Raw genomic sequence first — 23,001 nt, 5'->3', positions numbered from 1 at the left:
GTGCACAAGAAGTACCTAAAGGGTTTAAAACATCAAAAAATAAAAACTACAAGACAGTGAAGGCTTTCAGGACAATGATTTTCCTGGGTCCAATATTTGATTTTTCTTTTATTTATAAGGACACACAACAATCAAAACAACAATCAGATTGTTTACAAATCATAAAATATTGCAAAAAATCTAATCATGGGTTACTTGATCGAAATCAATCAGCTACAATTAAAGCTGAACATATCTACAAAACGAGATAACACGACCCGACAAGTCAGAGACCATGCAAATAAGACCTTACAGTCCAACTTCAGATCAACCTTACAGTGATGCAGATGGGGGAGTCATCCTCAGTGACCTACAACAAGGAGTCAAAGAAGAGATTCCTATCTATCTGCCTTTGAAATATCGCGACACAAACAACTTGCACAGTAATAAATGAAGGTAGCAACAGACTGCATACGATAGACTGTACATATCAGTGCCATAAATGACATGTTTCAAAAATAGTTTATCAAAAGGTTCGTTATTTAGATCTTTTTACATAAAACTTTTTTTTTTGTCTATAGCTTATACAAGGACACTTATGGCCAGTTTACTGACAACAGTTGAGAAAAAAAAGACACAGTGCTTCTGATATAATTTATGGGGTACTCTTCAGCACTGTGCTTTGAATAACTGCTTCAAAAAAACATGGGTGGGTTGATTATTTCACCCCTCTCGCACCCCTCCAAAAAGAAAAGTCCTATTCAATGCAAGAGACAAATTAAAAAATGATCACGAACTAATAAGAAAAAGAATTTCAGGTGATGTATGTATTTTTTTTCCATTAGGGAACCGGTGCCTTTCACAATCAGTATACATTGACTTCTACTCTATTGGCTCACGCACACGTGTACAAATATTAAATCACATGTACCAACTGTAGCCACGCTGCCGAGTCTGGTGACAGCTGTGACATATTCATACAAACAGCCACATCGTGTCAGGAAGCTGAATTAGGTCATTGCTGACTTTAACAAACCAGAAAAAAAAAAACAGAAAAAAAAACCCCACAAAATCAAATTGTGCCTCCAACTGACAAAATATGTATCTTGCACAATATCAAAAATGTTTTAAACTCTCAGACCATAGAATTATACAGCCTATTTACAGTAGAACATCTTTCTATAAATTCTCGAGGGAATGATTGACAAGGGGGGAATAAAAAGTTTTATGATTAGCATGGGCATTGCCTGTCCCTGATTGTCAGTAGAATTGTAACAAGAGGGAGCTTAACATGAGTTCTCCATGCCAAAACATTGCTTTACACTCTGAATCACGGAAATACATCACAGGAGGGAAAACTGAGAGATGGAGCACACAAAAGACATCTCACACAATCAGCAAGACCTGGACAGATGTGACTGGCAAATAGATAATAATTACCAAAGCTATAGATATGCAGGGCACAACTCTGAGCTTATATTTACATACTGCAGCAGCATCAATGAAACCCTTCAAGCCACATGTAATCTGTGGATGAAACCTTGTGCTGTTTTTGGACAAGAAAAGTAGAATGGATAAAATAAGATAGCTCCCACCACTCAATCTAGAAAAGACTCAATAATATTATAGCTTATGTGTTTATTGATATTGTGCAAGTGGAATAAGCCTTAAAGCGCAGCCTATGAAAAACAAACAAACAAATAAAACAAAAGAAGTAAAGACAAGCCCGGAATAATAATAATAACAAAAAAAAAAGGCACCAGAGCAGAACAAAATTAAATAAACAAACAAAAAAAAAGAAACTGAGCACCTAATTTCTTCATGCACTGTCTCAGACTGCTTAGCTTTAAAAACAAAGAGCTCCCCACTAAAACAACCTAGAAATCAATACAAATGAGTAAAAGTCCCATTGTTCTTTTGCAAAGTGAAGTTTTTGTGCATCTCTGCAGAATGAGGACAATTCAGCTGCAGCCACCAGAGGTCCACTGGGAGTAACAACAGTTAAAAGGATCAACATTGATTTTTAGATTTTCTTAATGGACACAACGAGAGCTTCTATTCAGGGGTCAGACTCAAAATCTAATTGAACATGTACAGTTGCACTTTAGGCAAAAAGCATAATTCTATTATTCCACAAAAGCAATTTTTTTACATTCCCAGTGGTGAACCGTGCAAATTGTGCAAAGGATTGAGCACAATCGTGTTAACTTCAAAAGGTCCCACATTATTCTAAAATTCTATTCGTGGCAAAATCCACTTTATCAATGTTTCCTGACAATATTGTCTATCTAGTCTGTCCATGAAGTCGCCAGAAATGAGTAAAGTACATCTTTTACTTCTTAGGCTTGCTCTACTTTTCAGAAAACACACATTTTCTTTTGGGAAACATGTCCCTTGTGATGTCAGCAAGGGCACAATACCTCTCTCAGATTAGAAAACAACACCTGACGTCAGGTGTATTTTCCACTCTCAGACACTAGCCGCGTTTCTGTCGAGATCCTAACATCTGGAAGTTCCCACAAAAGTATTGATTCAGAACTCAAGCTCTAAAAATGTTAATATAACGTGGGACCTTTCATTTTTAAATGACTCACCTATACCTCCGAAGTCAAATAAGAGTTTATCCTGCAGACATTAAATGTATGCAGCTATATATTATCTGGGGGTAAGGAAATTCAGTGAATGTATCCACACACAAATCAAACAAGTATTATTATTTTTTCATTATCCATGCAACCAAATTAGGCCAAATCTAAAAACAAGTTAGATAAATGAAATGAAATTAGTAACAACTTTCCTGTAGCATTCAGAGTAATGACCCTTTGAGGTGACTTTGGAATTAAATTGAAAACTGTGGGATTTAAGCAGTTTCATTGGAGCTCCATGTCTGGATTGCAGGGGAGGTAGAACCCACAAGAACACATAAATAGAGAACTATATTTTACAAAGTAAATGTTGATTCACTAGCCAGTGTTACTGGATCTCACTTTTGCGAAGGCAAACAGAAATTACTAATAAAAGTGTGTATATTGGTATATTTGCGTTACACTTTGGTCGCTTAATCTCTCAAAAACACATTCTGGAGCAAGAAATGAACCCATGCAAAATTGTAATTCCTTATAAAGGGGTAATGCTAATTATTTTATTTTTTTTGCCAATTGTCGGTATTTCTCCTCGATGCGTATAAAAAAAAGGAAACCTCCACAAAAGGTTAATCTGTGTATGACAAAACGCTCAAAGAAAAATGCATATGGGACTTGTTTGGCAAAAAAAAACAAACAAACATTGAGGCATGGTATAAAGTGCTGCTAAAATTACAGACAGAAATGTATTGTTGCCCACTTCCCTTCAGCCAAAGGTTTCGCTGGATGAGACGTCGGGAGATGAGTTCATTTGAGACCTTGTCTCAGTGACTCTGACTATGGGGAATTCTGTGAAGTCTGTGCTGTGACCTCGGAGACCCAACTGTCCATTGGCAACTGCAAATTGTGAGGAGGTGCCAGATCTCGACGGCGGGAAGTTTGATTTGAAGTTCTGATCGAAGGAGTTGATCTGAAAAGTTTGCAGGATGCCTTGCGGCGCCTCCGTCTTTTTGGAGGTGGAGACCTGCTCCAGAAAGTCGTCCTCGGCTGGGGACACCTCGGAGGGAGGCGTGGACTCGTCGCCGGAAAAGGAGAAGGAGTGCTGGGAGTCGCCGACCAGTAATCCAAAGTGAGACTTCTCTATCGTGGTCCTTAACGGTGAGCTCATCCCTGATTTGAACCTGCTGGGCGAGGGAAACTGCTTCTCGGTGGAGAAGAGGGGTTGTCCGGCCAGGGTGGGGTTTTCGGACACCAGGCTGAGGCTCTGGCTGGTCAGGTAGCTGTCGTTCTGGCTGGTCCTCTCCAAGGCTTGCTGCAGGAACTTGGAGTACTCCTGCAGGAGGCTGACCTTCTCCGCGGGCGGCTGGGGAGGGGCGCTGGAGGCTCCCAGGCTCTCGCCGGGGCTGCTGTCCGAAACGTCCGAGGAGTTGATGGATATGCTGGAGGTCACCTCCGTGTCGGCCACGCTGAAGGAGATGTCCGACTGCCCGTTGGCTTTGTTGGAGTAGTGGTCCAGCAGCGTCTGGAGGACCTCGTCGGGCAACACGCCCTTGTCGTGTATGGTCTTGATCTCCGCTGCGCTGATGGGCTGGCCCTCCAGGATGGTGGCGGGGACGGTCTCGTCGATGACGGTGGACACCACGCTCTGGGTAACAGGCGTCTGGGAGGAAACGCTCGTGTTGAGGCTGTAATCCCGACTGTTGCTGGCCATGGCGGCCTGGAGGTAACGCTTCTTCTTGACAAACTGCATGGCGTCGTCGTAGTTTGTGCTGCTCGCCGCCGGCTTCGCCGGGCCTCCCTGGAGAGTTTCGACCGACTCGAGCTCGGCGTTGCTCTCGGCGTCTAAAAGACTTTGCTTCTCCACTATTTCGAAGGCGTACCGGCCGGCCTTGGCGTTGTCCTCAAAGGAGGACAAAGCGGGGAGGCAGGGAGGAGCATGGTGGCTGGATTGCTTGAGGCTCCTCTTGGAGATCTTCTTCAGAACGAGCCGAGGAGGAATTGCGTCTTCTGACGACGCGTCGCCCTCTTGGTGGTGGCAGGCCGTCTCTTCGGGGAGGTCCACCGAGTAGTCGGCAATCACGTACTCGTGCTTGACTTTGGAGGGCAAGGCGTAGAGAGGAAGACCCTCGGGTTTGCTGCGTCTCCGCTCCGCCTGCTCCGCTTCCGCGATGGCCGTAGTTTGGCCGCCTGCCTGAGTGTTGGTGGAGGCGGCTGGACTCCTGTCAGCGCACTTCTGCCGCTTTTTCTTGGGGAGCGCGCACTCTTTGGTGAGGAAGGGCAGTCCTAAGGACTCGTCGCGCAAGGGGCCGACCTTGGCGGCCGCCTTGTTGGCCTTTCTCTCTCTGTTCTCGTGGCACATTCGCCTGTGCTTTAACACCCTGTCTGTTCTGGAGAAGTACTGTGGGTCAAGCACACAATACCTTTATTAGTCTTTACTTTCATACAGACAAACTCACTGTGAAGCAGATTATTCAAGCGTCATAAATCATTAACATTGTTATGTCTTTGTTTTAAGATACAACTTCCCGCGGCATGTTTATTACACTACATCATGTTATATTATGTAATATTGTGTTATATTCTACTTACATTTATGTATGTATGTGGTATATCTTATTTTTATAATTATGTTGTTTTAATGTTTGTATACATATTTATGTAGTGTATATATGTTAAATATGTATATGGGTGTTTATATATTACGTATTTATATGAATATCTGTGTAGCAATATTTTGCTGCAAGCTGAAGAATAGTCTAAAATTAAAACGTTTTTTACTTCTTCCTCCTCCTTTTTTAAACTATGTGTGGTATTTTATGTTTTTGTTAATACGTTTTGTATATACACACAGTTACATTTTAGAAATAAATGTATTCATTCATTTATGTATACAAGTTCCATTTAAAAAATTTTTTTTCCAAATGACATTCTGCCAGATAATTCAATCAAAAAAAAGGTCTTACCTGGTGACAGTAGTCACACTGATAGGGCTTTTCTCCACTGTGTGTCCTCTTGTGTCTTTCCATGTGGTACTTCTGAATAAATCTCATTCCGCACTCATCGCAGCGGAAAGGCTTTTCACCTAACAAGAAGCAAAGAAAATGACCAACTTACGACTGGCACGATGGCTGCAAGATGGTCGAACGTGTTCCTCACTCACCCGTGTGGATTTTCTCGTGTCGCTGAAGAAGGTATTTCTGAATGAAGCGCATATCACACTGGCTGCAATGGTAGGGCTTCTCACCTGGAGTACGATGAGTATCGTTGAGAAAAAATTACCAAACAAACAAAGAAACCCAGCCCCACGCTTAGTCATAGTTCTAACTAAAAGTGATGACAGCGGCATTAGACTGAGTGATTCATACCTGTGTGAATGAAGACGTGCCTCTGCAGATGGTAGTTGGTTCTGAATGCAGCATTGCAGTGAATACAGACGTGGCACTTGGGGTTTTGCAGCCCCAGCGATCCATCATCATCGTCAATGCTGAGAATCTACGTCATCAAAAAGAAAAACAGGCATGCAGCCATGTTGTTGTTTATTTTAAATCCAACAGCTGTCAACTATGTGAAATTCTCACACACATTCAGCTTTGCCCCTCCGCCACAAGAAGCAACACAGATAGAAATTGTCACACCTTAGCGGGTGAGCGCTGCTTCCTTTTTTTCTTCTTGGGACTCATCGATAGGTCTTTCACTTTCTTGTCCTTCCACACGTGGGCCAGTGCTTCAGACATCTTCAGTTCCTGCTTAATGCTTAACTGGAATAAAGAAAGGAGACGGATCATAAGTAGAAAGGCTGTTTAGGAGAAGTAATACAGCAGTTAATAAAATTCAACTGAAATCTGTCTCATCCAACGTTAACACACTCACACACAAAGCAAGCTGGGAAACTAATGCACTCTAACCTTGCCTCCACCTGCCCCCTCCTCTTCTTCTCCTCCTCTTCCTCCACCATTCTTCATCATCTCCTGCATCATTAGCTGCTCCGGAGGCACCAGGTCATGTGTAACCAGTGAGCTCTCTGACAAATCCTCACTGTCATCTTCATTGTCATCGTCGTCATTGTCATCCTCAGCCAGCAGGGGGTGGTCTGCAAGGGACCGCTCACCTAGGGTCATCACCACCAGTCCTCCTCTGCTCACCAAGCCTGCTCGCCCAGCTCCGTCTATGCCTCCACTGCTGCACTTCAGCAGCATGCCCTCCAGCTTGTCCTCAGCGTTCATCTTACACAGAGTTAGTCTGTGACATTAAAAGAAAGGACTGAGAAATCATATGCTGAACGTCAGATGTGTGTATTTTTTTTTTCTTTTCTGTTTTTAGTTAAATCGAACATCACAACAACAGAAACATTAACGGGAAGGTAATTTACCAGTTTAAACGTCTTGATTTTTTAATGGGAAAACTTCATGACTTTGACGTGGCTTTGTTTTGCTGGATATTTTCATGTGCAAATGTTACTTTAAACATGGCATGTATGCATTAAAAGCTCTGAAAACCGGGTCTCACAGTTATTGGTTAATCAGTGTAAGTCAGTTTAGCTTTAACCAGTGAAACTGGGTCAGTTTTTCAGATAGTTCCGGACTCCAGTGTAAATTCAGTCTGAAGTAAATACAAACTTAGATACATGTAAATCTAATCGCAATATGCCAATTTTAGAAGCGTCACTTTGAAAAGGATGCATATTTTGTCTAACGAGGCAACGCAAAATTAGCTGCGCTAATCAACTAATTTCTACTAAAGTTAAAAGAATACGTTTCCCCCCAGAACGGCAAACGTTAACGTTGAAACTGTATCTCTTAATTGAGAAAGCAAAGTTACGCACGCAGCTTTTTATTTTCATTTTTATTGTTGTTATATTAACCGTCCCTGCTTGTTTCTCACACTTTTATACAAGTCTTAGGCGTTAACTTGACAAGCGCTTGATTTTTTTTGAAAAATAGTATCTTGACGCTAGCTTACGTAGCAACTACAGGCCCTTTGCTTCAAGATCGACAGTGTGGTTTTCTAGCGGATGGTCAAGTCGCAGTGAATCTGGTAAGCAGTAGAATGACACGGCGTGGACACACAGCGACAATGTAAACAACCAATAAGCCCCACAACGTAAACACACTCACTGTGTCACTTTGGGTTAAGTGGGCTAGCCTCCGCTAGCCAACTAGCTAGCCGCGCTTGTCACATCGCAGTTTGACAACCGCAGGAGAAACCGGAAAAAGAGGCAGCCGGACTTTCAGAGTTAAAGCTCGTTGCCGCTTGTGTAAAACAACTTTATAACAATTGAAGGGTAATGATAAACAATTTTGCCGGGATTTTCAATGTGTTCATCCCCACATCTATGATACCCAACTTACACTACCAGTCAATTTTTTTTTTTTTTTTTTTTTTTACTAAAAACCTTACTACTCTCTACACTGTAGATAGATACTGATGACATCAAATATGTATGAACAAGATGTGTGCATTCATGTGGAAAAAGAACAAAAATGTTAAATACCTAAATATGTTATGTTATTTATATATATATGTATATATATATATATATATATATATATATATATATATATATACATATATATATATGTATATATATATATATATATATATATACATATATATATATATATATATATGTATATATATATATATGTGTATATATATATATATATATATATATATATATATATATATATATATATATATATATGGTCGGATATATATATATATATATATATATATATATATATATATATATATATATATATATATATATATATATATATATACATATATGTATATGCACACACAATTTTTATATGAAGGGTGGCTATTCTATATCATCTAAAATATAAAACTTGTTTGAGTTATTTCACACTTTATTTGTGTAATACATACATACATATGTGTTCAATCATAGTTTTGGTGGCTTGAGTGACAATCTACTCTAGTCATGAAATGGGAAAAAACAAAACAAAACAAAAACATTAAATCAGGAGTATGTGGCCAAACTTTTTACTAGTAGTGTATAAAGAAAGAGAAATGCAGCTGGCTTTGAGCAAAGTAGTTGATTCCTGTGCTCAGAACTTTTGTTTCAAAAATATTTTTATTATACATGGTAAACTTCATTGTGTGCGAATGGCATATTACAGAACCACAGCCGCTAATCTCATCTGGAGGGTCATCATATTCAAACCAATAACCGTTTCTCGTACTTTATACTGAAGTACAAACCGGAAGCTATACTTTGTTTCAATATGCGTGTTTTTCCCTCAAAGTCTGTGGCCTGTTTGAAGCTAGTAGGCTAGCTGTTAGTAAAATGTAGCAAATATTGACAGCTTTGTCGCTGTCGATGGTCAGTCGTCACTTTAAAACACGTCATGTCACGCCACGCCACGGGCAGTTTGATATTCCATATCCCGCAAAGCACCAACATACTTGGCAACAGACCCGTTTCGTTTCAACATCCCAACAAACTTGTCTGAAGATGTACTTCGCACTGGCGCTAGCATCTGCAGCTTCCTCAGCCATACTGGCCAATAGGCCATCATGCTACCCGCCTGCTAGTCAAGGCAACCTTCGCTAACCAGCTAGCTCGTAAACTAACACAAACAATAATGTGCTTCTCGGCAACGCGCCAATGATGATTGTGAATCAAGCTGGGCCGTTCAGTCTTACCTGTCTTGCGCTTTAGACCCGCATAGCTGTCATGGTTGTTGCTTAACACTACAGCGTAATGATGGTGTGCGGAATAGTCATGTACCCCATCACGTTTCGTGAAGACTTGAGCGGTTTCTTCTCCATTTTGTCGCCATCTAGTGGTATTTTGGAGTCAGTGAAACAGTGCGCTCCTTCCCACGGCGGCAGATCCTCTCCCTCTCACTTCAGTTTGGTGACCTACTTGGAAACATCTTATCTCGATCGTTATCTTCAGTATCGATACAGAAAATGTTTTTAATGGAAATATTACATTTTTGTAGCTTATTTATTTAAAAGAATATTGATCTCAAATTAGATTACTTATATAACAGCAGTAACAGCAAGATGTGATTTGCAGTCACACACTGAAGTCTGTGTAAAAGTCAACAATTCCCTCACAAGTAAAAACCGACCATTATTGTATAGATCCTAGATATAGAGCATGATCCCTATAGCTTGGGAATGTAATGTCCCCTTTTCCTGTATTCATTAGTGGCAATATAGGGTGGAAAAGCCAGTGGCACCGACCTATGTATAATGCAGGAAAGCGAACATGCCATTTGAATACAAAAATCCTATTTTTCCATAGACGACCTATTTATTAAAAGCCATTATCTCGTGACAGCACCGATTTCCGTGTCATTTTACATCAAGTCATATGGTCGCCTCATTACTCGGAATTAATTGTTTTTGAAAGGCTACGTCGAGTCACTGTTAGTGGGCTCTCTGGGCAGCCAAATATAACCAAATTAATAATCATAAAGAAAACAGATACAAACACATATACACAACTGCAGTGACACACAAGTGCAGCCTTTATTAGCCTTCTCCATATTCATACTTGGACTGACAATTGTGCATCAACAAGAAGACGCTGCATTGGGGGCTGGGGGGAGGTGGTGATGATAGGACGATAGCTAGACACGCCAAAGCTATCACCCCCCCCCCCCGCCCCCCCCAACATCCACCCCCTCCCCTCCCCCCCTACACACGCACGCACACAGGCACGCACGCGCTCTCGGCTGTGAGGAATACTAATCAACCTGTTTGCCCACAAGTGCAGCAGCGCGGCGCGCAACTTTAGTTGCTCTCCATCCTGCGACCAGGAGCGTGTGTGTCCTCCTGGATCCAAGCCGCCGCTCCACGTGGGATTTCACCGAGGGTCTGCGATCCGAACTCACTCGCGGCATCTTTTCCCCATCATTCCCCTCTGCACCTCCTCCTCCTCCTCATCACCGCCACTCTCTCCTGCCGATGCGCGACAGGCAGCCAGGGCGAGAGAGAGAGAGAGAGGATCCGGGGACAGACGGCTCAGTGGCGCGCCGCCTCCAGCAAGGGAAGCCCCCCACGCGTTGCGCGCCCGGATCGCCGGCGTGAATTCTGCGTCGCGGCGAGCGTGTGCGTGCGTGCGTGTGCGTCAGGAGCCCCTTGATGAGTGTGTCCGCGCGCGGCAAAGCCCCCGGCTCCGTCCTCAACAGTTGCTACCGGAGCGGCGGCGAGGAGAGGAGGCGGCGAGCGGTGTCGGACTGAGGGGCTGAGGACCGAGGGACGGACGGACGGACGGACGGACAGACGCGGAGCTCCACGCCGCTCTGCCCGGCTCTGCTCCTGACATGCAGTCGCTCATCTCTCCGGTGACCAAGGCCATCCTCGTAGCGCTCTTCATCTTCGCCATACTCCTCATCCTCTATGTGATCCTGTGGTACATCTGCAGAGACGTTGACTGCGACCACGGCATCTGAGGATTCCATCCAAAACAAACAAAGCAAACCAAACACCGGGAATTGCAGAGGTGGAGGGGGGGATTCACCATGGGGCGCACCGAGGAGCCCGCAGAGCCCAGGGTCATCCCGTAAGTCTGCGCTCTACCATATATATATATATATATTTATTTTTTTTACGCTCGCGTTTGTGTGTGAGTGTGCGTATGGTGCGTAATGTTGAATCCCACTCCAGTTGAAGGGTGATGGCCGAGGTGCGTGCCCACCTGGCAACCCCCCACCCCCACCCCCAGACACCTTAACGAGCGTGAGAGAGACACGCATTAAAAAAACAAAACAAGAACATGTGCGTTCAATCGACCCATCCGCCGGATCCGTGAGTCACACGGAGCCGATGTTCCGCTCTCGGTGGATCCTCAGAGGTGATCCAATGTCATGATATCGCGCCGGGGTGTCAAACGGGAGACGGCTGCGGGGCGCGCGCGCGTGTGTGGGCTGGCTGGCTGGCTGGCTGGCCGGAAGTGTGCGAGGAGCAGCCGGTGGTGACATTGCGGTAAACGGCGTGGGTGTCCCTTAAGGTCAAGAACGGGCCAGTGTTTACAACAGTGGCGCTGATAATGTTTTTGCCACCCACTCGCTCCCACCCCCCAGCCCAACCACCACCCCCACTCCTCCCTCAAAACGTCCCCTTCTGCTCCACCAGCCTGCCTCACCACAATCTTCTCCTTCCTCTTCCTCGTCCTCCTCCAGTTTATCCGCAGCATTAGTTCATGTTCAGTTCATCTCGGTCTCCTCTGAGGATGCATCCACATTGGCATTTTACATCCAACGTGATAACAGGATTATCTCTGTTGGTTCCTGCGCGTCTTATTCCTAATCTGCCTTGTGCCATGTTTTTGGACTTCTAATCATGAATGCAACCTCCTCTTCTTCCTCCTCCTCCTCCTCCTCCTCCTCTTCCTTGCTAATGCATTTTTACGCATAGCGCCGCCGTATTTCCCTTGACATCAGTGATCGGCTGCCTCAGTTTGCAGCGAGACACACTTGTATTTACTCAAATGTAGGCAGGCGCGCACACACACAGACACGAACAGACGCGCACACAAAGGAAGAGCTGCTGGCTGGTGGTTAATGAAGGACTTCTCAATATTGCAGGCACGTCTCCGCGCCACATGTCACATGGTCCGTAAAAGCTTCAAAAACATGTGAGGTATGATTGCCATTTCTGCATCCATTTGCATTCACTTTTCATCAATTAACCCCATCACCCCCCTGTCCAAATCAAACAAGACCAATTAAACACACTCCTAGAGTGAACGACGTGAAGGACACGCCAAGGGCATGTTGCCTTTTACCGTTTTGGGGACGCTGGAAAGGAAAATTCAGAGAGAAGAGCGTGCAAAATGGAACCCGGTTGACTGTGTGGGGGTTTTCTCCCGTGTGCTCATCGTTGAGATTAAAATTTTAATCATATTACCGCGTTTTTACACGTCACCATGCGCTCCGAAGTAGGGGTGGGGGTGCACGAATCCTCCCTTCATGCAATGTCACAAATCATTGATTGCTGATCCGGTGACTGGCGCTTCCAACGCGGCTGAGCCGTCTCTTTGTAGGAGAAACCTCATCATTATTTTCCACCCTGAAACCCCCGCAGGATTTGAAAACAGCACCCGGCACATCCTCCCAACTCACGGCGAGAGCTGCAAGTTTAGGCTTAAAAATTTTAAAACCTTCTTATTTTGAGCTATGGGCGTCACGGGGACGTATTTAAAATGAAAATCCAAAAGTGGCCTAAATGTTGGACGCAGCCATGAGGAAGAAGCCCTGCAGCCTCCTAAACTGTTGTGTGTGTGTTCTACCGCTGAGACAGGAGGGAGTCTGGTGGGATGGCAGATGCCCTCTTTGAGTGGACTACAAAATGAGACCTGTCAGTACTGAGTGGGACACACACACACACACACACACACACACACACACACACACACACACACACACACACACACACACACTCACACACAACATTACAAACGGCAATTTAGGGAATAATGTGAAAAAAAGAGGCTGAGAATAGAAGTAAACAAACCAGATGTAACTGCTGGTGTCTCTCAAAAGTAGGGCTTCAGATTGTGCGTCTGTCTGTTTGTCTGTCTGTGGGTGAACGGCCCAACAGACATATTCACACAACTTTCTGTCTGAGCCTCCGTTTTTTTTTTTTTTTTTTTTTTTTTTGAAGGAGAATGTTTGAACATTTGTGTGTGTGCACACTTGCGTGGGAGGGGGTTAAACACTGACATGCTCCAGAACGACAGATGAAAAAAAAAAAAAAAAAAATTGGAGCAGGGAAGGCTCAGTGGGACTCAGCGCTGGAGACAGGTGTGTGTGCGCGCGCGTGTGTGAGTGAGTGGGAGAGAGAGAGAGGGAGAGAGAGAGAGCGAGGGTGAGTGTGTGTGTCTGCACATGCGCCTGTACATGTTTCTACAATGCATGACTGTAATTCACTCAAGTTTATTAAAAAATGTTTCCCCTCTGAACACAGCATTAACGGTCCTCCTGCGGTGTGACACTCCCTGCTGTGAATCTGTGACCTAAAAAGCACCTGGCAGACCTAATCTACCTTAAAAGTGTTGATTTATCGCATTACGCCGGAAATCCTCATTGTTAAAACATCTTCCCACTTGTGGCCATTTCAGGATGGTCTTTTCTTTTTGTCTTACCTCCTCCAGATTGGTTTGATGTTGATATACCTTGATACATCAACATTCAAAAGAGATTGAAGCGGTAAAATATTAAGAGGAGACAGTAAATTATTAAAGTTTGAGGTGGCAGGGGGATGAGAGAGGAGACTCCGGCCAGAGAATCTTCATAAACTGCGAGAGAGAGAGAGAGAGAGAGAGAGAGAGAGAGAGAGAGAGAGAGAGAGAGAGAGAGAGAGAGAGTTGCAATCAGGTATACAGAGTCCCTCTTTTTGATAACTTCCATTCAGTGCCGTGCTCATTCGAACAGAAACAATGCAAGAGTTTTTTTTTCCCCGTCATTAAACTGTAAGTTGTGCACGCTTCTGTTTTGGGCTGCTATGTGGAAAACTGGAGTAGTTCTTAATACTGTGTTGGAAGTGTTTGCTGCAGTGCCACGGCTATTTCCATTTTCTGGTTCCAGGAAAAAATAAATTGGAAAAGAAAAATGCTAATGCAAATTTAAAAAAAAAAAAAAAAAAAAAAAGACACAATATTAACTGTTCTGATGACAGGTAGAAGTTAAAAATTTGAAAGTTCCTATTATTAGTCATCCAACTCAGATATTTCTTGTCCTTGCTACCAACCACCAGCAGGAGGCCGGGGTAAAATAGATAAATAAATAAATAAATAAAAATATCACATTAATTTGTGCATGTTTAGAAAAGTGCTACCATACCATGGTTTGTCCACAAGAGAGCAGTGATTTTTCAGCTACTTTTCAACTGTCCCACTTAGCATGTATCTGGGTCACAACTCCTCAACAATAAAACATTAAGAGTTTTACATGAATTACTTTAACAATTAATAGCGGCAGATATTTTTACAATGCAATCTTTTTTTGCAACTGTGAAATGCCGTAGATGTCAACAAGTGGTTGAAATTGCAAGTGAAAAGTGTAAATTAAGCGGTGGTGCAAGAAGACCAATACCACTGTCGTTCTCAATCTCACGTTTTCACAGTTAAACTCAAGTGCACTAAAGAACTGATTGTGTCCTTGAACCTGTGGTTTCCTTTGTATTCACTCACACAATTGTCTTGCATTAGCAGCGCTAAGGAGCCCTGGGGCCTCCTGTTGCGCATCGCACAGCCTTTCTAGCTGCTTTTAAAAAAATAAATAAATAACAGCCCGATGCCCTAAAAAGAAAATGCAACAAAAAGGTGTGAGCCCCCTAGCTCCTCTTAACCTAATCTCCTTTTTCTAACTTTAACCTCGACACCAAATCGTGAGGCCCTCCGGCTGTGCCTGAAAGGAGCAGCGCCCAGTCAGGACGGCCTGACGTCACGAAGAAAATGTCCTCAGTGTGAAGGTCTGAAACTCGGAGTGGCTCTCAGAGAGAGACAGAAGCTGCAGAAGACACACAGACATACGCACGCACACACGCACAGACACACAGACACACACACCTCAAAGCTATAAAAATAGATTGTGAGTGACTCAGCCGTTATGTAAAGTCCATCTTTGATAGGGCCGCCTGGGGCTGTTTATGTCAGTTTAGCTTGACGGCGCTGAAGCCGAGGTGACACGTGTCTACTGTGTCCGAGCTCCACCACGCACTCACTTGCACGCATATGCACGACGCGTGCACGCAAACACACACTTGCGCGCGCAAGCACGCCGGCTCTTCCCGGATGTGCGTGCGAGCCTCCCCCCCCCCCACCCCCCCGCCCACCCTCGCTCTTCCTTCCCACTTCCTCCTACTGACTCTACACTCCCCAGTGTGCTCCTTCCTTCCCTCCCTCCCTCCCCCTTCCTTCCTTCCCTCCTTCCCAATGGACTTGGATGTGATACCGTCAGCGCAACGGACTCCCTCCAGCACAAACAGCGCACATTGTTAGCATTTTCAGCGCAGAACGGGGAGCGGGGGAGCGGGGGAGGGGACACCGCGCTGGACGTGAATCATATCCGCCAACCCCTCCGGCCAGGTGACCCGCCTCGATCGATCGCGGTAAACACGAGACGCAGCCAGACTTGAATCTAAAGAGAAACGGTCAGACTTGCGTACCTTGCCTCACGAGGCAGGCAGGCCCGAGGTGGGGATTTTTCATTTTATATTCGTGGGGGGTTCCGATGGGAAAACGGTGGCCTTTATTAATCATAATGAGACATTTTAATCAGCTTTCATGCAAATATGTTTCCACTCTGATTAACCTGCGCATGAATGGAGACCTTTATCATCCCGTAGTGGGTCGTTTTTACACTGGTTCAGAGGATTTGTTCGCCCTCGTGGGAATTAAAGTCCGACGGAAATGCTGTAGCTTTTTTTTTTTTTTCCTTCATCATTTTGATTTATTTTTTTCCACAGCCTTTTCCAACACGTGCGGTAAATGAAACACTTTGTGGGGAACGCTGCAGTGACCTTACTGTCATACCATTAACAAATGCAATGGAAACAGAGCACTTTCAACACAGACGGGCAGACACCTGCGGCACAGACAGACCGGCCCCGAAACAAAAATATGTGCGTGCGTCTGTAGCTGCGTTTCCATTACAGTTTTTCACAAAATAAAAGCGATATTTCTAAAATTTCGACCAAGTACAATTGCAATTTGCAGGTGTTTCCCATTGAATGGTGTGAAGCGTATAAGCTGTAATTCTTGTAAAATCTCTTCCGCAAGATTTATCCTGAATTACGTTTGCTTTTGTTTGTTCACGTTTGTTGGCTGGTCAAGAATGGTTTCTCTTTGGTTACTTGTAAAAAAAATAGTCTGTCTCCTCCTCCGTCCAAACATAACGCGCCATTTTCACTTGAAGTGAAGTGATGGTGACGTGTAAAAAAAAAAAGAAGTATGATATAGCTCAATATCGATACGTCTGAAAAACCACCTCATGAGAGTGTAAAAACCTTTCAGCGATATTTCAGAGGTTTTTCCAAGTCTAGGTGTTTCCATTGCCAGTTTTCTATTGCGATATTTAGGTTTTGGACAATTCTAGGGGGAATAGAAAATGCAGCTTGTGTGGTTGGGTTAAACAGAGAGCAGGAGAAAGGGCTCTGAGAAAAGGAGGCAAAAACATAACCAAACACCGTCATAGACACACAGCATTTTGTGCGCGCGTCTGTGTGTGTCTGTCCGTGCAAGCGCACATAGCCCCCGGAGCAGCAGACAGACCGAGAGAGAGCAGCTACAGCGAGAAGCCAAGAGATGAAAAAGACTCTGCCCTCAGTCAGGGAGTCAGCCGTGTCTCGGTGACAACAGGTTTCAGAGTGAAAGTGTGGCTCACACAGGCGCACAGACTGTTAAATTAAATGTGCTTAATACTTCGTATGCTGTGCGTGTATGCGTGTGTGTGTGTGTGTGTGTGTGTGTGTGTGTGTGTGTGTGCGCGTGCTGCTCACTAGTTAATAACAGGCTTAATTGGTGCGAGCGAATATCCCTCCCACTGATCCTCATTCTACATTTATCAAAGGAAAGACAACCCCTCCCCGAAGACAGCGAGGGGGAAACGGAGGCACACATCTGCGCGTAACACCCCGTGCTAAAATAACCTACGCAGGAACAACCGAGCAGGACAAGCTGCACAGCTCAGGTTCCAAGCCTGACGTGACTGTCCACCTTGAAAAGCTCCCATCGGAAGCACTCACAGTTGCCCTTGAAATTAAGGAACAGATCAGGATGAGAGTTTTGGGGAAAGCAGGAAGTGACTCAGGGGGTGTAAATAATTACGTCTAGTAAAAACATAGACACGTGAATAAATGGAAAGGACCCATTGTGAAGCAAAGTTTAGTGATCATGTAAGTAAGTTAATCCAGGTTAGTCATGCGGAGCGGCAGTGTATTTTTGCACCAGCCCACAGCTCAATGCTGAACACGGGCAAATCAATTCGCAACTGATCTGACAAGTAATTAAACACTTTGACTCCTGCGCTGTTAATCTCTGAGTTAGTTTACCCAACTCCTCAAAAAATGTATCCACATTTAGAATTTGGAGTTTTTTTTAAAAAAAAGGAAGAAAAGGGAAAAGGAAAAGCAGAGACCAGATTTAAACCCAGGATGTCGCCCTGTGATGTGTGCAGTCCCGCTTCTGCACACACACACACACACACACACACACACACACACACACACACACACACACACACACACACACACACACACACACACACACACACACACACACACGGTTTAACTGCCTCGAAGCTGGTATTAGACTCCTCTCCTGTCTCCTTCGCACTTTTAAGGAAACCCAGATGCACTTGCACTTTACATGCACACCAGATGCTGTTTACACGCACCAGGTAAACACAATTTCATCCTACATGCATGCACACACGCACGCAGGCACGCACACACATACACATGCATCGTTGTTCATCAGTCATTCCCCACTGGCCTGTCCTTTCTGCATTTACATGCTGTCTTGCCACAACAAGCACAGACGCCTCGAGGAAGGAGAAAAGGAGGATGTTTGAAGTGAGTGAAAAAGATCGACTCAGTTCAATCAAGCAGTTGAACTGGACATCCACAGAGCAACTTGATATTGGATTTTTTTTTTTTTTTTTTTAAAGCTTTTTCTCTTCATAAGTCGATCCATTCATAAAATAAGATTTATTTGGGTCAAGTAAGTGCCTGGAAAATACTGCATTACAATCTGTACTGAATAAGCTGTGCTGACATCTACCTTCCCCCAATCTAGTGACTTCGTTTACATGCTTCTAGAACTTATAGTCATTGCAAGAGCTCAGTTGCAACAGTTACTGACTTGGAGGCTCCAGTGGACATTTCCTAATCGAAAAACCTAGTTTTAAAGAAGCTGTTTGGAGACAAATCCCAGTGCTGGGTTTGTGTTGACACCCCATGAACAATCGGCCACGGTAGATTTCCACTGGGTAGAATTCTTTCCCTTTGTGGGACTTGAGAATGGCCATGTGAATCGAAGGAAATGTCACCAGTGCCTTGAATAACAGCAGGGCAGTGAATAGGTGAAATTTCAATTTTAAGTGAACCATCACTTTAAGGACACGGAGCAGCAGGAGACACACGTTACAATGAGAACCTTGAAGAGAAACCTATAGACATTCGTAAAGGGAGCACACGTACAAATTTTGGCCCTTTCATACACCTACGGTGGCAGAGCCATTCAGATGCGATATTTTCAAGTAAGCGACGCACACGTTTCTGTCTCGAGGTCTCAGCAATCCATCAGCTTCGCAGGGTTTCTGCTTGTCAATCCATAAAAATCCAAAGTTGGGGGGAATTTGTTGCGAAAAAGCACATTGAAAATCCCCAATCGTCTGCATTCTCTTCACACCAGCAGCAAATCCATGTGAGGCACAGAATAAAAAAAAAAAACACATCAAAAGTGGCAGCACACGCCCTGCAAACAGACACACATGCATGCGCGTGCACACACACACACACACACACACACACACACACACACACACACACACACACACACACACACACACACACACACACACACACACACACACACACAGAGTTCCCGTAGAGCTGCTGTTGTCGGCTTGGATTTGCAAAATTAGACAAGTTGGGCTTTGCAGCCAGCCAGTGGTTGTCATAGACGACTAGGTGACTGTTGTTTGGAGCTATTTTGATGCTGCTCACATGCTGTTTGCATCACACACCCTCCTCTCAGGCTGCAGCACCACTTGTGTGTGCACGTGCACATTTTTCTTTACATATGTGACTTATAAACTGTGACCGAGACGTCCCATCATCCCAAATGCTCGTCCCATACATGGCTTCCTTTGCACAACAGCAGGCGACGTGCCCCGATGACCCCTGACCTTTTGCACGGGCCGACACACGCGCCCGCTCCCATGACACACACATACACACGCGCACGTCAGCTCAGCCTCTATCATAGCAGTAGTTAATGGCGCAGTCTCTTTACATGCCACTGCTTATTTAACCGTCTTCTAAGCTGACTTTAATAACTGGGGCCAACTTCCTGTCAACGCCGCCATAATAGCCTGACCTTAAAGACTGAATTGCGGGCAAGATGCAGACTGAACCTAATGATTTCCTTGCCGGAGAAGAAAAAGCAAAGTGATTGCGAATGCCCCGGACCTGCCTTTAACATAAAGGCAGTAATTTAGCTGGAGTGAGCGACTTGAAGACTTTGCGTGGCCTACTTTGAGTGCCACCGACAATTCACTGGGCGCTGCCCCGCTAGCCAAACACAATCCAGCATGGCAGCGGGCCGTCTGCTCAGATTTGTGTTCCAGTGTGCAGCCCCCCTGTCTCTGTCTTTAGGGCCAGGCATTCAGCTCTGTGACGTGCGTCAATCACCTGCCAATCAAACAAGAAGGCCATTCTTGTTTCTTTCTGTGTCTCTGTTCAGCTGCTGTGTGTCCAACTCCATAAGAATCTCCTCCTATTGTTTCATAAAAGGGCAAAATCTATTCTTTATCAAATAAATCTCAGATAGAATTACAATGTGATGCAAGTGCCCCATATTTTCTCTAGTCTGAAATGCAGTGGAACACCTTCTTGGTTCCATGACCTTCTTAACATGAAAAAGTGAAATACTGTCTTTGTAAAAGTTAAAGTGGCACCGTTTGTCACACAGTAATGATCCACTCAGGCGCCTGCTGCACAGTGAACAGATTCTGTGAAGCCACCAAAATCATGGCAATCAGGGCAGAAAATCAATCAGATGTAGAGTCAGTAATTGCTCTTTATCTCCTTTCACAGACAGGTGCCATTGATTTAGCGCCGGCGATTGGCACGCTAACTTTGGGTTGCGATCGTCTCTGTGCAGCAGGTGCCCCATCATGCAAGATAAAAATGATTTAATTATTTGAGTTAATGGCAATCTTTGTCTTTTAATCACCGACATTAACCACTGCCAAGGTGGAAATTATTAACTGAGAGTTCCCATCCCCCTCTGAGCATCTGATGCCGTTCTCTTTGTTTCTTTGAAACTCAAATAATCATCTCTCTTTCATCCTCTAAAAATCCTTGTCTTTACATTGTTAGATTCCATAATAACTTAGAATTCCACACATTTTGTTAACACATTGCTTGAAGCTGATCAATTCAACTGATTAAAAATTACTGCATGGTACAAAAAGTCTTTATTATTATTATTATTATTATTATTATTATTATTATTATTATTATTATCATTATTATTATTATTATTATTATTATTATTATTATTATTATGTTATTTCTGCAATGTTCATATGTGTATGAAATTATGACTGATGCACATTTAGTTGTTTTTAGTTATAAATAATAAATTAGACAGATAGATGCCTCCCTAATGAGGGCCTGAAGTTGCACGTAACACTGGAGACACAATTCATTTTGCAGCCTTGTCTCGGGAAAACTTTGTGCTGATTAAATGTGGAGTCAGTGCTGCAATGCAGAGTCACGATTTTCACAGCTGAGGTTGTGTTCCACTAATTATAACACAGCATGACTGGCCCCTAATAAGAGTAGACCGGTGTGTTAAATTCAGGTGATCCTCGGGGGAGGAGAGTCGAACATCCTGCAGTCAGCCAAAGGGCAGCTGGAGAGCCGCTGATTGAAGCCGCGCTGCTCCAAAAGTATGTTCTTAAAGGCCAATATATCCTGGGAAATCATGGATTAAACTAGTGTGTCACGCCTCTGTTGCTGCCGTCGTTTGTGACCCACGGTATCTGGCAGCAGCTAATAAGATAGTCAGTGAGCTGAGCGGAGCAATATGCTGGGTCTGCAGAGAAGGATCATATGGCACATCAAGCAGCCAAGCAGCTGCGATGAGCAGCCTCGCTCTCCATCATGCACTAATTCTACCTCTGCTGATGAGTGATGGATAGCTGCAAGAGTTCTGTTTTATCATTGTGCAAGGTCAACCCGTCAGTGAGCTGTCAGAAAAATTACTCGGCAGGGTGGTTTTCAGAAAGAGCTTTTACCAAATGCAGATGTTTCCAGAATAACCTTCAGTGTGTTTCTGCATGGTGCTACAACGGGGGGAAGGAGAGATCTATGGATTCATATTGGAACGTGTCCCAGAAAAGAACAGCTTTTAGTAGCTACTTATACATTTAGGATTTTCCTAAACGAATCTTGCCATTAATTTATGACTTATAATATTTTGCTTGCACGTTAATAAACAGTGCACGAGGCGAAAAGGGAGGAGCTTTTCAAAGCTGTGCTTCGGATTGGAACGCACCCGAAAGGGGAGGCGCATGGTTTCCTCCTTCCTTCTCCGCACCGTTAGACGACTGAGTGAAACCAGACTAAAGTAAACTACAAATAAGAAGAGAAGAAGAAGAAGAAAAAAAAAAAAAAAAAAATGCTGGCTGCTGCTCGGGCTTGCATTTTACCAGCCATCAGGCTCTACCTGCTTGGCTTGAAGGTGTTGCTGGTCCAGCTGTTCAGCAGTCCTTTCAGGTTGCCAGGTCAGTTGAACACATTCAGCCACCTGTCGCAACGCCAAACGCGAAACGGAGCGGCTCTAGCCGGTGTTTTCGTCGTGACTCTCCTGTCCTGTTGGTTGTCCATGGGTTTTGGGAGCGACGCATGAAGAGCCCCATGAACTTTATTATAATAGGCACTTTGAGAAGTTAAGAGTTAGTCGCGCGTTAGCTAACATGCTAGCTATGTACCGTTTTTCGACACAGGCTAACGTCAGGACTACATTTATTTATCACGAATGTCATTAAAATACACCAGAATGTCACAGCCGAATTCAACATTGGTAGCTGATGGTACTGGTTTTCCAAAGACACGTAAATAAAGCACCAACAGGTCTTTCAGTTTCGCAGTGGTGTTAAACGTGTATTTCGTAAAATAGAGTTTGGTTTGGCCTGGGTGCCTAAAAGAAAGACGCAATACGATGATTTCAGGTCAGATAACCTGTATTCACAGCAAATCTGACTACCTGTAGGTCAGCAAAGGCCATAACTAAATTAACTTAAATTAGTGTTAGGTTATAAATCACATGCATTAAATGTGTGTTCTTTCATTCGTAATTCCCAAACTACTTAAGAAATACATCTATTTATCATGCAGTGTATTTTCTCCTTTTAGATTACGTTGCAACAGATACTTTTCAGACTTTGCTAAATATGAATTTTTTTTTTATTGCTATTAGGCAAACCACAAAGCACTTCTATTTTATTTATTGACACAATAAAACGGTGCTTTTTCTTTATATATTTCTGAGGAGCTGCTATTTTCAGTGAGGTTTTATTGGTTGTGATTTTGCAAGTACTGCTACAGGGAAACTTCTTTCCTTTGTGAATATCGCAAGTTCCTTTATTGCATTTTAATAATAGCGGCACAAGAATAACAAATCACATTCTTCGGCACTATGCATTGGCAGCAATAGCAATATCCA

The 23,001-nt window shown here is 43.9% G+C and overlaps 2 protein-coding genes and 1 long non-coding RNA gene across 5 annotated transcripts in view; 1 reads left to right on the top strand and 2 right to left on the bottom strand.

Moving 5' to 3' along the window:
- Positions 1-91: 91 nt before the first annotated feature.
- On the bottom strand, positions 92-9,358 carry znf148 (zinc finger protein 148). 2 transcript variants are annotated; one of them, XM_076039803.1, is made up of 8 exons: positions 9,231-9,358; positions 6,467-6,821; positions 6,197-6,319; positions 5,927-6,053; positions 5,722-5,805; positions 5,525-5,643; positions 1,016-4,959; positions 92-984 (listed from the first exon to the last, which is right to left on the bottom strand). In XM_076039803.1, exons 2-7 carry the CDS (start codon positions 6,782-6,784, stop codon positions 3,328-3,330), a joined length of 2,403 nt encoding a protein of 800 aa, XP_075895918.1. In that variant the 5' UTR covers positions 6,785-6,821; positions 9,231-9,358; the 3' UTR covers positions 92-984; positions 1,016-3,327. The 2 variants fall into 2 exon arrangements, with proteins under 2 accessions (XP_075895918.1, XP_075895919.1); XM_076039804.1 differs by lacking the exon at positions 9,231-9,358 and adding an exon at positions 7,676-7,889.
- Positions 9,359-11,685: 2,327 nt separating this feature from the next.
- LOC142897552 (uncharacterized) overlaps positions 11,686-23,001 on the bottom strand; it is a 20,677-nt gene continuing 9,361 nt past the window's right edge. The window contains exon 3 of the long non-coding RNA XR_012928464.1: positions 11,686-13,839. This is a non-coding gene — a long non-coding RNA (uncharacterized LOC142897552). The remainder of the gene's footprint in view (positions 13,840-23,001) is intronic.
- The window catches only part of LOC142897551 (polyprenol dehydrogenase), a 20,072-nt gene continuing 18,934 nt past the window's right edge, over positions 21,864-23,001 (top strand). The window contains exon 1 of one of the 2 annotated variants that reach the window (XM_076039973.1): positions 21,864-22,060. In XM_076039973.1, coding sequence (XP_075896088.1) covers positions 21,955-22,060 — 106 coding nt within the window. In that variant the 5' untranslated portion in view covers positions 21,864-21,954. The remainder of the gene's footprint in view (positions 22,061-23,001) is intronic. The other variant, XM_076039972.1, reaches the window with a different exon arrangement.

The sequence above is a fragment of the Nelusetta ayraudi genome, unplaced genomic scaffold (assembly GCF_046127955.1).
Source record: "Nelusetta ayraudi isolate G7.1 ecotype Tasmania unplaced genomic scaffold, CSIRO-AGI_Nayr_v1 ptg000060l, whole genome shotgun sequence".
NCBI lineage: Eukaryota > Metazoa > Chordata > Actinopteri > Tetraodontiformes > Monacanthidae > Nelusetta > Nelusetta ayraudi.
Note: the sequence above shows the minus strand (reverse complement) of the source record. Positions and strands in the feature narration are given on the sequence as shown.

Excerpts from the sequence above, each read along its gene's own strand:
- znf148 (XM_076039803.1), bottom strand. The coding sequence starts at position 6,784 with ATGAACGCTGAGGACAAGCTGGAGGGCATGCTGCTGAAGTGCAGCAGT. Across the intron at positions 6,320-6,466 it reads AGGGGGCAGGTGGAGGCAAG|TTAAGCATTAAGCAGGAACT; the intron begins GTTAGAGTGCAT and ends TCTTTATTCCAG. Across the intron at positions 6,054-6,196 it reads AGCAGCGCTCACCCGCTAAG|ATTCTCAGCATTGACGATGA; the intron begins GTGTGACAATTT and ends TTGATGACGTAG.